Source organism: Chelonia mydas, chromosome 7, assembly GCF_015237465.2.
Source record: "Chelonia mydas isolate rCheMyd1 chromosome 7, rCheMyd1.pri.v2, whole genome shotgun sequence".
Lineage (NCBI taxonomy): Eukaryota > Metazoa > Chordata > Testudines > Cheloniidae > Chelonia > Chelonia mydas.
The window spans coordinates 36056738-36070962 of record NC_057853.1 but is presented as its reverse complement, the minus strand read 5'-3'; the positions used below and the strand labels follow the sequence as shown (position 1 = coordinate 36070962).

General features: G+C 43.0%; 1 protein-coding gene across 23 annotated transcripts in view; it reads right to left on the bottom strand.

The window, feature by feature from the left end:
- IQSEC1 (IQ motif and Sec7 domain ArfGEF 1) overlaps positions 1-14225 on the bottom strand; it is a 692283-nt gene that overhangs the window by 27474 nt on the left and 650584 nt on the right. For all 23 annotated transcript variants that reach the window (XM_043550598.1, XM_037903964.2, XM_037903972.2 and 20 more), the window contains 3 exons: positions 6831-6953; positions 5795-5961; positions 1379-1518 (listed from right to left, as the gene is read on the bottom strand). In XM_043550598.1, the coding sequence (XP_043406533.1) occupies positions 1379-1518; positions 5795-5961; positions 6831-6953 (430 nt within the window). The remainder of the gene's footprint in view (positions 1-1378; positions 1519-5794; positions 5962-6830; positions 6954-14225) is intronic.

Below are 14225 nucleotides of genomic sequence, written 5' to 3'. Positions count from 1 at the left end.
CCTCAGTTCCTAATCTGTCCTTACTCACCTAAAACTCCCTATGGCAGGTAACAAGTTGAAGCTCAAATGGTAGCCAAGGATCCATTAAAAACTGCAGCACAGCCTCAGGAGTTAGAAGGTCTGGGTTCTACTTCCAGCTTTATTACAGATCTCCTATGTGACTTTGGGCAAGTCATTTTCAAACAAAGAACGGAGTACTTGTGGCACCTTAGAGACAAACAAATTTATTTGAGCATAAGCTTTCGTGAGCTACAGCTCACTTAATTTGTTAGTCTCTAAGGTGCCACAAGTCCTCCTTTTCTTTTTGTGGATACAGACTAACACGGTTGCTACTCTGAAACCTGTCATTTTGAAAAGGCGCTCATTGAGATCCCTGTGGACCTGACTTTCGAAAGTGCTGAGTATCTGGAGCCTCTACTGACTTCAGCTGCAGGTTTGGGGGGATCCAAAAAACAAAGGCACCCCAAATTAGTGGACATTTTTTAAAATGTTGTCCTGAATTTCTCTGTGCCTCAGTTGTCTCATTTCCAAAAAGGGGATAAAAATACTTCCCTCCCACACAGGGATGTTGTGAAGAGAAAGTAATTAACGATTGTGAAGCACTTCAAGATCCCTGAATAGAAATCAATGACTAAGTACAAAACAGTCAGAATCAGCACTTTTGTGAACTAAGTAAATGTTATTATCCCGTTCCTACAGATAGAGGACGTGAGAAAGAGGAGTTAATTGAATTGCGAAGCCTAGAGAGGGAGGGAGGGAGTGAGCGTCAGAACCAGCATTAGAACTCAAGAGAACTTGGTTCCCAGATTATCTCTGAGACCATAAGATTACATCACTCTCTGATACAGATCTTCTCTCTTTTAAACATGGGCCTGTACAGCCTGTTTTAAGGAGGAGGCAATACTGACATCAATAAAATCTTTAATTAAAAGGTATAAAGCTGAAATATGTTTTTCTAAGACATCACTTTGCAGCAACATGCTCCAGTCCTTTTGAAATATAATCACCGAAGATTACTAAAATGCAGACATTTCAGAGCCAAAATTCAGGATTGAAACTAATAGGGAGAATATGTGGGTAAAACAGGTATATTTTATAATCTTTATTTAAAAAAATAATTTGTAATATTCATAACCTCACCATGCACAGATGTGCACTACTGTCCAGACTAGAGTGCAGAGAAATGTTCACTTGCTTAGTGAAAGTTATGAAAACAAGGCCATCTTTGTAGCAATTTTATTACATTGACATACTTCCCATATTTTGTCATTGTCCAGTCCAATTTATGTTTACAAGAAGCCTCAGGTAGCATCCCTTGCCCAGCAACTCTCAGTCATCTGGCATAATCAGCTTAAGTTTTAGTGCAAAATTAACTTACTGGTTTCTTTCCTACGATGAGTTTTTCGACCTTTTGGACCTGGGATACATGATCTTCATTTGTCTTCAGTTCCCGTTTGCGGATCCGCTCATATATTCCAATCAGCATCTCTCGTGGGATATCTTCACCATCATCTACACCTGCAGAAACCAACAGCTTTCATTACCACTTTGGCTTACAATGACCTGACTAACCAACACGGGCTCCTCCCCACACTTACAGCTCAATAATGTGGGCTTCTTAGCAAGAACAAGATAAGGACACAGGTACTGTTTGTTTACCTTACTAACCACAAAGAAGGAGCTGCCTTGTTTATATGGATCACTAATATACCCGTTAATCTAAGTAGTTCTGTTCCATGACCTAATATAGTCAAAGAATCTTCCAGCCAACAAGCAGTTGAGGGAGTCTAAATCCTTTTCTGATGCACTCTCATTTTGCCAATCTTACAGCAGAAGAAAACACTGTTATATATTAAAAAATAAAAAAGTGTTACTTTTCACTCCCTCATTACACCACGCATCCACTGACTGAAATATTTTAATTGTGAATTATACTTTTGATTTTTTTTTTAAATTACTAAAGCAAAATTTGCCCACAACAAGAGTAATTCCCTAAGCAAACCTTCATAGCTACTAAGGCAGATGAAATAAAAAAAACCCACTATCTTAAAGTTTAAGTGAATTTAATGCAGATGAAAGTTACCAGATAATGTTCTTGGACACTAAATTCTACCTTTGTCCCCAGAACAGTATAGCATAGGGCAGAACCAGTACTATGATTCCAATCTTCCTCACCAGTGCTCCTCAACCCTGACCTGCAGGGATCAGCTCTACAGGCAAGATGGGAGTGCAGCCTTCGTGTCCGTTCAGTCCTTGGCCTCTCTGTGGAGACTACCAGCAAGGGTGCCAATCAAACAATGTGAACTGTGGTGGTGGTTTTGGTGAGGGGGACACTTGTCTAGCAGGAAGGGAATAAGCACCCTGAGCACCTCATTCTGCAAGCTGACCTGCCCAGGTAGGTGGACCTTTGCACCAACACACCCAGTCCCAAGGAGTCTAACTCATTTCACAAAAGCCACCTAACAATTTTCACATTCTGTGACTTTCGGTCACTAATGACCTCAGCTGGATTTGAACTAGTGAACCAGAAGTTCTGAATCCCACATCCCAGATCAAACACTTTTCTCTCCCATTTTTGTAATGAAACTTTTCATTTAAGTCATAGCCACACATCTTATACAAACCAAACTAGTAATACACATTATTCTCTCTCTCACCCATCTCATTTGCTAGATCTTCTACCATAAATAATAACTATTATCCAGTCTGAGACACCTTATCATACAAGTGTGCTGGTTAATGATTAAAATAATTTTAGCTAATCATTTCTTGTTTTAATATTAATTTTGAGAGAATGCAGTTTACTCTAGAAGAGCATTTTACACTAATTCACATCAGTCTTGTTATGCTGTTTTAATTTTTAATACTGAATAATTATTGAGAGTATTCCAACAAGTGCGACAGAATCCTGGAAGTTGCTCCTGAATTCCTAACTTTCATGGACAGAATCCAAATATACCTTTTGCACGTCAAATCTGGTGAGTAATTTAAAGCACAGGTCCTCAAACATTTTAACACAGACTGGACCACATCTTAACAGATATCTCCCCTCCCATTCATGCTCACCTTCTTTCCCATTTGCAAACACACAACATCCCTGTGGCAACTACAGCAACTGCTTACATAAGTAGTCTGATGACAATATTTAATCTTTTCTTAGCAGCTGGAAGCAAGGGGGAGCTTGCACCATGCGAACAGCTGCAAATGCTCCACAGACCACAGCCGAAGACCCATCCATTCATTACAAGTTAGGAACAATATAGCCTACTAGACTGCTCTCTATGACAAAAGTTATATATAAAAAGCAATAGTAGGGATCCAGTAAGTGGGAGCCTCTAGGAACACCCTAGCTCTGATAAAACAGTCAAGAACATAGCTGCTAAATGAGCATAGAAGGTAGGAGTATGAGGCCATTTTCAACCTTATTCTTCTGTAGACTTTTAACTAAAATGACAATACTAAACTTAATCTTGTTTAGCTTGCACTCTACACTAAAATGTCTGCCAAGGATAGCATGCGATACTGATTTATAGGGAATGAAATGGACAACCAACACTTTCATTGTCAAGATCTGAAATTCCAGAATACATAAGTATCCGTGACTTAATCAGCATCAAGATGAACCAACTGCATCTGTAGATATGAAGGGAAGATTGGCAGCTGTCTGAATTACGTAGACCTAAGTCTGGCCAGTAGCCACTAATGAACTCCACTGCCTTTTTCCTGCCATGCAGCTAACTACGCTGTGCTATGGAGAAAAAGGTGTTTTGTTTTTTTTTTTTACAGCCAGTATCTTTGTGCTTACTGCTGGCGTAGCTCCTGCGTCTCTTCTGCTACTGCACTGAGCCCATACTCTACCACAATCAAATGCTACCAATCAGAAGAAACACTATGGATTGGATTGTGCCTGACCCTTGCATGGGAGTTGAGGTGGGGGAGGGTAAGCATAAGCAGCCTTCTCTTTATTGTGCCCTTCATGCAAGGACCAGAGATAATCATAGTCCCTCCTAGTGCCCCCTCAGGCATAAACAACCTGAAAAGGTGTGGGGCGGGGAAAAGGTCCGGCACCCTAACCGAGCCGGCCACTATGGAGCTGTAGATGCTGAGCCATCTACTTCCCATATACATGCTGCAATGTGTCCACTCCTCCTGAGTTCAGCCTCAGGCCTGGGTAGGGGGTGCAGCTCCACACTATCTGGGATTGTGTCTAACAGGCACAGTCTGGTTCTTTATCTGTGGCACAGAGAGCCAGTTTAGTAGGTCAGTACCAGAGCTGGGCTTGCAAGCAAAAGGTGGAGGGAATTCAAACATATTTTAAGATAATGTTGCTCTTCTTTCTAACAAGCCATGCTCTGGTGAATGAGACAAGATTTTGCATCTCTGGGGAGGGAACCAGCATATAATGTGGGGAGGTATGGGATATAGATTTGGTGAACCAGGAAAGCAGAAAGGTCTGACTGTGGGTTTCAGAGCGCCAAGGGCTGGAGGACTGATTAAGTCTCTTGACTGGAAATCACTCTTCAAGTCATGGAATGGGGATTCCACATCCACACAGATGCAGAATTCAATGCAATTAGGTTAGCTGGGTTTCAGTTTCCTTCCCACTTGACTTTTACAAGGGCCTTAGAACTGACTTTTTCTAAGGGATTTAAAGCCTCTGTTTATTTCAGAAGGCTTTCAGCATGGCACACTGATTATTTTCCAGACTTTTATATATATTTATGTGTTCACAGCGCAAGTTATCTTAGGTAACATTTGATGGATGGGGGTCTAGTAAACAAAGTTGTTAATTTTCATCTCTGAGAACATGGATAATCATTGTGGATATGCAGCTCCCACATTAACTCCCCTTTAATATGAGTTGGAGAGTTCTTGGTTCACGGAGCACTAACTTGTCTGTCTGGCAGACAGACAGAAAAGTTGATCCTGAAAGTTTCCTTTGAAACAAACAGTGAAAGAAACTTCATTTTAAAAATGAAATTCAAGATTTTGGAGAATGCTGCAAAAGGTCCTACTTCTAAAATTCTGTCAGCATCGAGGACCAGTGTCCTTGGTGATGGACTTGTGAAGTGTTTCCGCCTCTGTTGACCAAAGGTATGAGTACAGAAGTCATTAGTGGGCTTACAATGTTAGTTACCCATCCCTGTCTACACACTGTACTCCCCATTTCGCAAACACTGGCTACATTATCCATTAACACTAATGATCTTTGTACCTTCTTTCACTTGTTAGACAACTTTACTATATAATAGGGTTTATTCAGCCTCATTCATGTATGTAAAATTACAAACTTTATGAGCTGCCATCTGACTACACAAAGTGTGCCAACATGCCAAGTTTCAATTATATCCAGGAAATTGGCACATTACAGAGATGTGAATACAAGATAGAAGATATTTATAACATATCTCAAGGGAGTTGGGAATAAAAGACTGAATAGAACTTCTTTATAATGAGGATGGAATATGGATAATGAAGGATTACAAGCCTAATTCTGCTTTCACATTATCTTAGGGATAAATAACATTGCTGAAGTCAATATATTCACAGCAGTGTAAATGCAAAGTAAGTAAAATCACAAGTAGGCTCTATATATTTTATCTTTGTCTTAGATCGTATCTGAAGTAGATTTGCTTTTAGGATGGTTAGGGAAATCTATAAAAACAACATTTTATATATAATTTCCCTAGCCGTCCTAAAAGCAAACCTACTTCAGATACAATATAATATCTGATATATTGTAATTTCCCTAAAAAATAAAAAGCTTTGCTGACAATCATTCAAGTTTTCTCACCCCTTAGATTCTTAACAAAATCTTCAAGCTTCATCTTGCGTTCTGGTTTCACATTTGGGCTATACATGTCTGTGTTTAACAATATGATTGCGAAAGCTAGGATGAAGATGGTATCAGGATTTCGGAACTGTCTCACAACGCCGGGATTGCAGATACAGTATCGCTGGCTGTAAGAAACAATGGGGGGGAAGTTGGCCAGAGTTAACAAAAGCTGTGTGACTAAAACCAAATCAATGAACTGTTACATTCAAGAGGCCAAGTTTGGTATCCTTTATACTTCATACACATTTAGTTTTCTATAGTACTTCTCTGCCCAATCACATTCTCAGAACTAACATCCTAGAATGCTGAAGGCTTAAGTTTTCCATTTTACAATCAGTGAACTCATTAGCCAGACCAGATCCTCAATTGGGGTAACTTCATTAAGTTTAATATTCCGCTGACTTCAGTGGAGCTACACCTGCTTACAGCAGCTGAGGATCTGGCCAGGATTTTTACATTTATATTTTAGATGATTTACATTTTTTCCTTCCACAATAAAGAACATTTGTGTGGGCTTTAATAAATTAATGCTCTTTGCCCCACTGTGCTAAACTGCTTAACAGAAGGTTAAAAAAAGTACATGGAGATACTGTAAATGTAAACAAAGTCCAGTGCCTCCATGTACAGAAACCAAGCTCCTAAATTACAACAGTGAATTTTCAGGGTTAGATATTTGAAGTTTAAAAAAAAAAATCTTGCCAATCAGACTGATTTTGGAGGGAATTTTTCAATTTAGAAGTACAGCTATATTATATAAAAGAATAAAAATAATTATACTAACAATATGCATTAACAATAGCACATAAAACTTCCTTATTCTATATTTAATGTATAAAGTAAACACCTACCATCATGTAACTGCATAAAAAACCCCTACTGTTCTCAAAGGCAGCTTAATAAAGCAGGGAATAGCCTAACTCTACCCAACCTCCCTGTCTCACATGGGATAGCTGGATCACGTCAGGTGCTCTGACAACGTATTTCAGTGCCATACCTAAAAGCTTCAATGAGTCGTTCTACTTTCTGAGCTTCTCCTTGAACACGGATATGAGCCTGAAATTTCCTGAGTGCTTCATCCAGTTCCATTGCTGAGAAGTCCATCTCATCCACAACACAGCTAGGACAAAACACATTCTCGTTTGTTCTTTGCCCTTCCAACAATATATAATTATTCAAAATACATTATGTAGAAAGAAAAAAAAACCCTCCAGCGTCTACAAAGCCACAAATACGTCTCAGAACATCAGCACATTGCAGTAATTGTCCATGAAAGCATAAGAGGAGAATTTTAAGGAATACATCAATTGGGAGTGGGTGGGAGAGGGAAGAGTAGATGTAAGCAAGCTATTAATTTTTCTTTATTGCAGAGCTGCTGATGTGACGGACGCTGATCAATGTAAAAAACTCCACATTGCCACGAATCATGATCAGTTTTGTGCTCTCTAATCAGCAAATTATCACCAAGCAGCTCTAATAAAATGATAAATAAAAAGATTTTATAAGGATTAAAATACTGACTCCAACAGCTGCAGAAAATAGGACATCCTGTACCAAGTGGCTGTGGGTTCAAGAATTTATTTATTTATTTTTTTAACAGCAGTGTAAATTTTCTGGCTTTGCATGATATTTTTATGGGATACCTCCATTTTTTTGCAGTAAATCTCATCTCATCATTCACCCCATCTTTCAATTTACTCATGCTGAGCAAGGCAAATATCTTCTTGCTTGGGATAGACAGTACTGAGAACTATTAAAATAGGATTATCACTGATCAAATTATATCACTAACACCTTGTTTAAAAGCTACTTTCAAATCAGAGAGTCATGGGTTCCTTTTCTTCTAACTTGGCTTTTAGGTTTTAATAACCAAACACGAATCACCGCAAGTTATAGCACAGTAATGCAGATCCTACAATAATGAAGTATGATCCAGGTTAAAAGGTTTGTTATTAAATGTTTTGATGTACAGCGATAGACTAGCATACACATTTCTCTTGCAGGATGAAGCACTGCGCTACCACAGTTTAATTCCAAAACCTGTATTCTTTCCTTCTGTGCAAAAGTGCAAGGAGAGAAACAAAGGAGATGTGCACTCCTCCAGGTTCATTCCTAGAAGGACAATGTTGATTCTACAAACACAACAGAATCACTATTGTAAACTCTAGAGGTTTGGAACATCACTGTCTCTTCAACACTGCAGATTGATTTATTTATTTTATTTAAAGGGGTGGAACAGCAGGTACCTGGACCAGCGGTGGTAGAGTCAAATAAAGTGGAAAGTGAAGATATTTGGGGTATCTGGATCTCCAAATATCCTTGGCCAGCAGCACAATGGGAAGCTTCCTCCATTATTCCTTCCAACATCCTCTCATCAGCAAGAGGGACAGTAGCTAAGCTGCCAGTGGCTAGAGCCCATAACTGTAAGTACTAACTTCAATCAGCATTAGTTTTCCATGATCTTTACTCCAGGTCTTCTTAAATTTTTGTAGGGTGTCTGTGTGTATGGTGGATGACATGCCACTTAGTATGGCTTCTTCCTGGTGCCTATTCTCTGCCTGCTGTTTCTTTGCAGACCTTATGCAGAGTGAAGAAAGGAGGGTACAAAGGAACATCCCATTCAGTTGCTTTTCCCATCAGCGTAACACCACAACTACCTCGGAGGTTTAGCTCCCTACTGTACTGCTGGGGAGAGCACAATGGTCTTAAGGCTTTATGAAGAATTCTGTAATGGATGTAACTAAAAGGAAATACACAACACCATGTTTTCCATATGTCACTTGGACGCTGTGAGTTTTATCTAACTATCCACTCACACTGCTAGACATTTGTTTTTTTAATACAAATCCCATTTGTTAAAAGAAAGTGCATAGGAAGATAGATAGCCAGATCCTCAGCTGTGCTGGTATGGCATGTATGACAGAGTCAGGCCAGATGGCTACAGGAGAGTGATAGAAGGCAGATATATTACCCAGGGAAAAGGGACCTACTCAACCTGGGGCTAAGGCAACAGGGAAGGTTCCAGAACAATCAGGAACTTTCTGGAAACAATTAAGACAGACAGGCTGATTAGAACACCTGCAGCCAATCAAGAAGCTGCTAGGATCAATTAAGGCTGGCTAATCAGGGCACCTGGGTTTAAAAAGGACCTCACTTCAGTTTGTGGTGTGCATGCGAGGAGCTGGGAGCAAGAGGTGCAAGAAGTTGAGAGTGAGAAGGCATACTACTGGAAGACTGAGAAGTACAAGCATTATCAGACATCAGGACGAAGGTCCTGTGGTGAGAATAAAGAAGGTGTTGGGAGGAGGCCATGGGGAAGTAGCCCAGGGAGTTGTAGCTGTCACACAGCTGTTACAGGAGCCACTGTAGACAGCTGCAATCCACAGGGCCCTGGGCTGGAACCCGGAGTAGAGGATGGGCCTGGGTTCCCCCCATCCCTCTATCCCCCCAACACCCTACTTGATACCGGAGGAGTTGACCTGGACTGTGGGTTCCACCAGAGGGGAAGGTCTCTGGCCTGTTCTCCGATCCACTAGATGGATCAGCAGAGACTGCGGGGATTGTTGTTCTTCCTTTTCCGCATGCTGGCCAGTGATGAGGCTAACTGAGTGAACGGCAGATTTGAGCCACGAAAGCGGCCAAACTGAGGGCTGCCGTGAACCTCTGAGGCAAGCAAATCCTCCAATAAGTGCAGGACCCACCAAGGCAGAGGAGGAACTGTGTCACACATGGCAGGAGGGAGAAAGGTGTCTTTATGGCCACCACGGGGTACTCTAGCGGCCAGGGATCACTGCAGTACAGCAGTGCTCTAGCCATTCCCCTTGACACCCCTCACATCCTGGCAAGGGATATAGCATCAAGTCATTATGCCACCCAGGGAGACCCTCACATTAGGGGATTTCCCCAGATAGCCAATTATGAAGCACCACAAAGCAGCTGGAGAGTGGCAATGATCCAGCCCAGAGACTGAAATGTAGATTGTTTTCTTGGAGGTTTTCAAAATTACTACGGTGAAGATGTTTTAAAGCAATTAAATGTTCCCATGCAATATATGCATGTTTATGCTCATGTATAAGAACCAGGAAATGCACTGCGATGGCAAATGAAATATATAGTCACAAGCACACAAAATAAAAGCATCAATCATGGAAAATAATTACGTTTAACATTATTTTTACTACCTTAGCTGCGGTTAGTATCACGGGGGAATGGAATCGTGTTTCAAGTATGATTTAAGACATGATTTTAAGTCTGATAGCATGTCTTTATCACAGATGGAAAAACAGTCACCATTTTGTTGTAGCACAACAAAGAATGCGTGTGAACATCCCTAATGGCAGGTCGGCTTGGTTAAAACCGTTGTGCTTTTTTGCTGCCAAGGCTCAAAGCGTTACATGTGAGTCAATTAGGCTATCTTGGGGTTGCCTCAGAACAATATTTTTTCTTAACATGACTGGGGCAGGTTATTTTAAGAACAGATTACTTGCAGCAAAAATACAGTCGAGAGGTCATAGGCAGGTGGATGTCCTTTTTGGCAATTTACCCATCCAGGAAATCTCATCAAACATACACCATCTGGCTATCAACGAGATTCTTACCCAATTTTCTGCTAGGTTGCCCAAGGCACAGTGAGGTTAAATGATTTGCCCAAGATCACAGAGAATCAATGACTCATTTTAGGTTAGAATCCAGCCTCTTCCTTGCTCACCACAGTTTAGTCTGATCATTAGACAATACGCCTTCCTTGGAAAATCTTCACCCCAGTCTAATAGAGGCACAGATCCAGGGAATGGTTGCAAATGGTTAGAATGGGCCAGCCAAACTTCCTGCTGAATGGCCTGATTGGCTGAACTGTTGAATTGAAATCTTCCACTTCTTTAGGGCAAGTCACTAAACTTCACTGCATATCTTTGTGTAGAACCCACATTCTCTATTCAATTACCTCCTCCTGCTGTTTGTAAAGTAAAGATGCAGCTCTTGAACCAGAAGGTTTACAAATAAAAGGCCCCGGGCCCTGTAAGCAAAGATCTATGATGTGTGTATAAATGCAAATAAACTATACTAACACACTGTTCAGCTTGCACAGTTGAGACACAGAGGTTCTAACAGCAACAGCATTGTACATCTTGTACACAATAAACAACACACAGTAATAGATCAAGCTACACATTTCGTCAGAAAAAAAAAATACTACCTATTTGAAACAAGGCCTAGTGAAAAGTTGGTGTGGAAACCTTATTTCCACTTCCTTCATTTGGGTGCATGAAATTGTGCATTGACATAGTGCATTTAATTGCCATGCTTTAGAAAAAACAAACTGCCTGTGACTGATGCTCCCAATTATATGATCCCATTTTGGCTTCGGAGTCCATGATTCATTGAGGTGGGTGTGGCAGGAAGGAGTTAGGGATAGACTAACCCAGGGGTCAGCAACCTATGGCACGCGTGCCAAAGACGGCACCTGAGCCAATTTTTAATGGCACGCTGCTGCCTGCCGGGTCCCAGCTGCCGGCCCTGCTCAGCCCACTGCAGAACCCAGGCTCGGACCACGGCAGGCAGCAGCGTGTCATTAAAAATCCTGCCTGCCCCGGCCTACTCTTCTCCGCCCCGCCCGCTTGGGGGCAGGGTGAAGAAGCTTGGTCCTGCCAGCTGCTGCTGCAGGGCAGGCAAGGTCCCCTTCCCCCGCCTCCTCCCCCAGAATGCTGGGTTCCTGCCGCCAAATCAGCTGATGGCCCTTGCACGGGAGGGGGAGAAGCGGAGCCTCAGCGTGCTCACTGCTCTGGGGAGGAGGCGGAGATGAGGTGGGGCTGGGTCCTTGGGGAAAAGGGGTGGAATCACGGCATATCCCCTCCAGCCCCCTGCCGTGGGACCAATGGGGACCTCTTGTGTGGCAGAATGCTCCACATGAACTCTTCCAGCTGCCCATGAATGTCATCAGCTGACCCCAGGACCTGGGACTGTAGGCATAGGCCAGTTGTCCCTAATGGTTAGTCCAGGAGTCGGCAACCTTTCAGAAGTGGTGTGCCGAGTCTTCATTTATTCACTTTAGTTTAAGGTTTCGCGTGCCAGTAATACATTTTAACGTTTTTTTAGAAGGTCTCTCTCTATAAGTCTATATATTTATATAACTAAACTATTGTGGTATGTAAAGTAAACAAGGTTTTCAAAATGTTTAAGAAGCTTCATTTAAAATTAAATTAAAATGCTCATCTTATGCTGCTGGCCCACTTAGCCTGCACCCCTTGCACCAAATGGGAGCTGCCTAGGTAAGCTCTGGGCAGGGAGCACCCCCTCGACCCTAGCCCACACCCCCAGCCCTCTGCCCTGACCCCTACACCCCCCCCACATCCCCCAGCCCTCTGCCCTGACCCCTACATCCCCCCACGACCCCAGCCTTGACTCCAGCACCCCCCACACCCTGACTCCAGCACCCCCCTCACATGCCCCCAGCCCTCTGCCCTGACCCCCGTGCCCCCCCAAACCCCAGCCTCCTGTCCTGACCCCTGCACCCGCCACGACCCCAGCCTTGACTCCAGCACCCCCCACACATACCCAGCACCCCTGTGCCCCCTACATTCTCACCCCCAACCTGAGCACCAAAGGGGAGCTCCCGCACCCCCCTCCCCACATTCCTACCTGCGCCCCTTGCACCAAATGGGAGCACTCCACACCCAAACCTCCTGCCTCAACCCTGAGCCCTCACCCTCATTCTAGCTCCTGGCCAGACCCTACACCCCAACCCCCAGCCTGCTCCTTCACCCCCAGCCCTGTGCTCAGCGCACTCCCACCCTCATCTCAGCGCAGAGAGAGGAAGAGAATGGGCTAGAACCAGGGAGAAGGTACGTACCCACTCTATGTGGGCAGGGCTGGGATCCCAGACCGGCAGTGGGCTGAGCAGGGCCGGCAGCCGGGACCCTGGCTGTCAGGAGCCGGCGGATGGAACCCCAGACCGGCAGTGGGCTGAGCCACTCAGCCCTCTGCCAGTCTGGGGCTGCCGGTCTGGGATTCTGGCTGCCAGTCCCTTGCCAGCCGGGGTCCTGGCCTCAGGCCCTGCTCAGCCTGCTGCCAGCCTAGGTGAATGGAACCCCAGGCTGGCAGCAGGCTGAGTGGGCCAGCAGCGTAAGATGAGCATTTTAAATTTAATTTTAAATGAAGCTTCTTAAACATTTTGAAAACCTTGTTTACTTTACATACCACAATAGTTTAGTTATATAAATATATAGACTTATAGAGAGAGACCTTCTAAAAAACGTTAAAATGTATTACTGGCACGCGAAACCTTAAATTAAAGTGAATAAATGAAGACTCGGCACACCACTTCTGAAAGGTTGCGACCCCTGGACTAACCATTAGGGACAACTGGCCTATGCCTACAGTCCCAGGTCCTGGGGTCGGCTGATGACATCAATGATACCTTCATGGGCAGCTGGAAGAGTTCATGTGGAGCATTCTGCCACACAAGAGGTCCCCATTGATCCACCCCAGTGTTTAGGTAAGCAATGATACCACAAAGCAGCAGCACTGCCAAAAACTCATGCTTTCCAAAATCATGACTCAGATCTCCAAAATTATGAAAATGGCTTAAAAATCATGAGATTTAAAAAATAATACTTTGGGTGTTCTTTTACTTTGCTTTCTGGTTTTTCTGGCTTTAGGGGGTCATGTGTTCAGGATTTTCTCCATACTGATTAGGGCTAGAAACGTACTTAAAAAAATAAATGCCCAGATTCTCATGTAATCACATGGCTCCTAGAGCTTGGCTTTAAGAGAAACACCAACTACCATGAGACTTGGGATAACATCACAAGAGGTTAGTGAGTTAGTAATGCTGAGTAGCCAGTAAAGTCAAGGGAAGATTTTCCATGGGGGCTGAATTAAGCCTCTGTTGACCAGGCTCAGAAAGTGATTTTCCAATCGTTTTTAAACTTAAAATCCCCCACAGGCCCTAAAGCCAGGAAAGGCATTCAGTCCTCAATAAGGACTATTTCTATGCAAATCTCAGCAATTTTTTGCTGTGGTTGTGGCCAAAACTGTGGGCTTAGAATTTTTGTTTTGTCTTTTTACACTGGGAAAAGGGTATTCCCCCCCCCCCCCCCCCCCCCATGTACCCAATGCAGTTACATAGCCTGTTAAACATCTAACTGGCTGTTTGTGCAGTAAGTGGTAATTCTTCATGCAAGTCACATGCGCGCAAGTCAATAAATCTGGGGCAAGATGCAATGAGCTTTGTTAGTGAGCACGTCATCCATACTGGTCTTGAAAAGAGTCGCTGCTAAATGAAATATCAAATCACTTAAAATAAACAAAAGCAACCTCCATCCTTAACAGACAGTATCTGAATAACCTTAACCAAACTGTTGGTGAGTGTAATTTGCTGCTCCCCTTTTGTAAT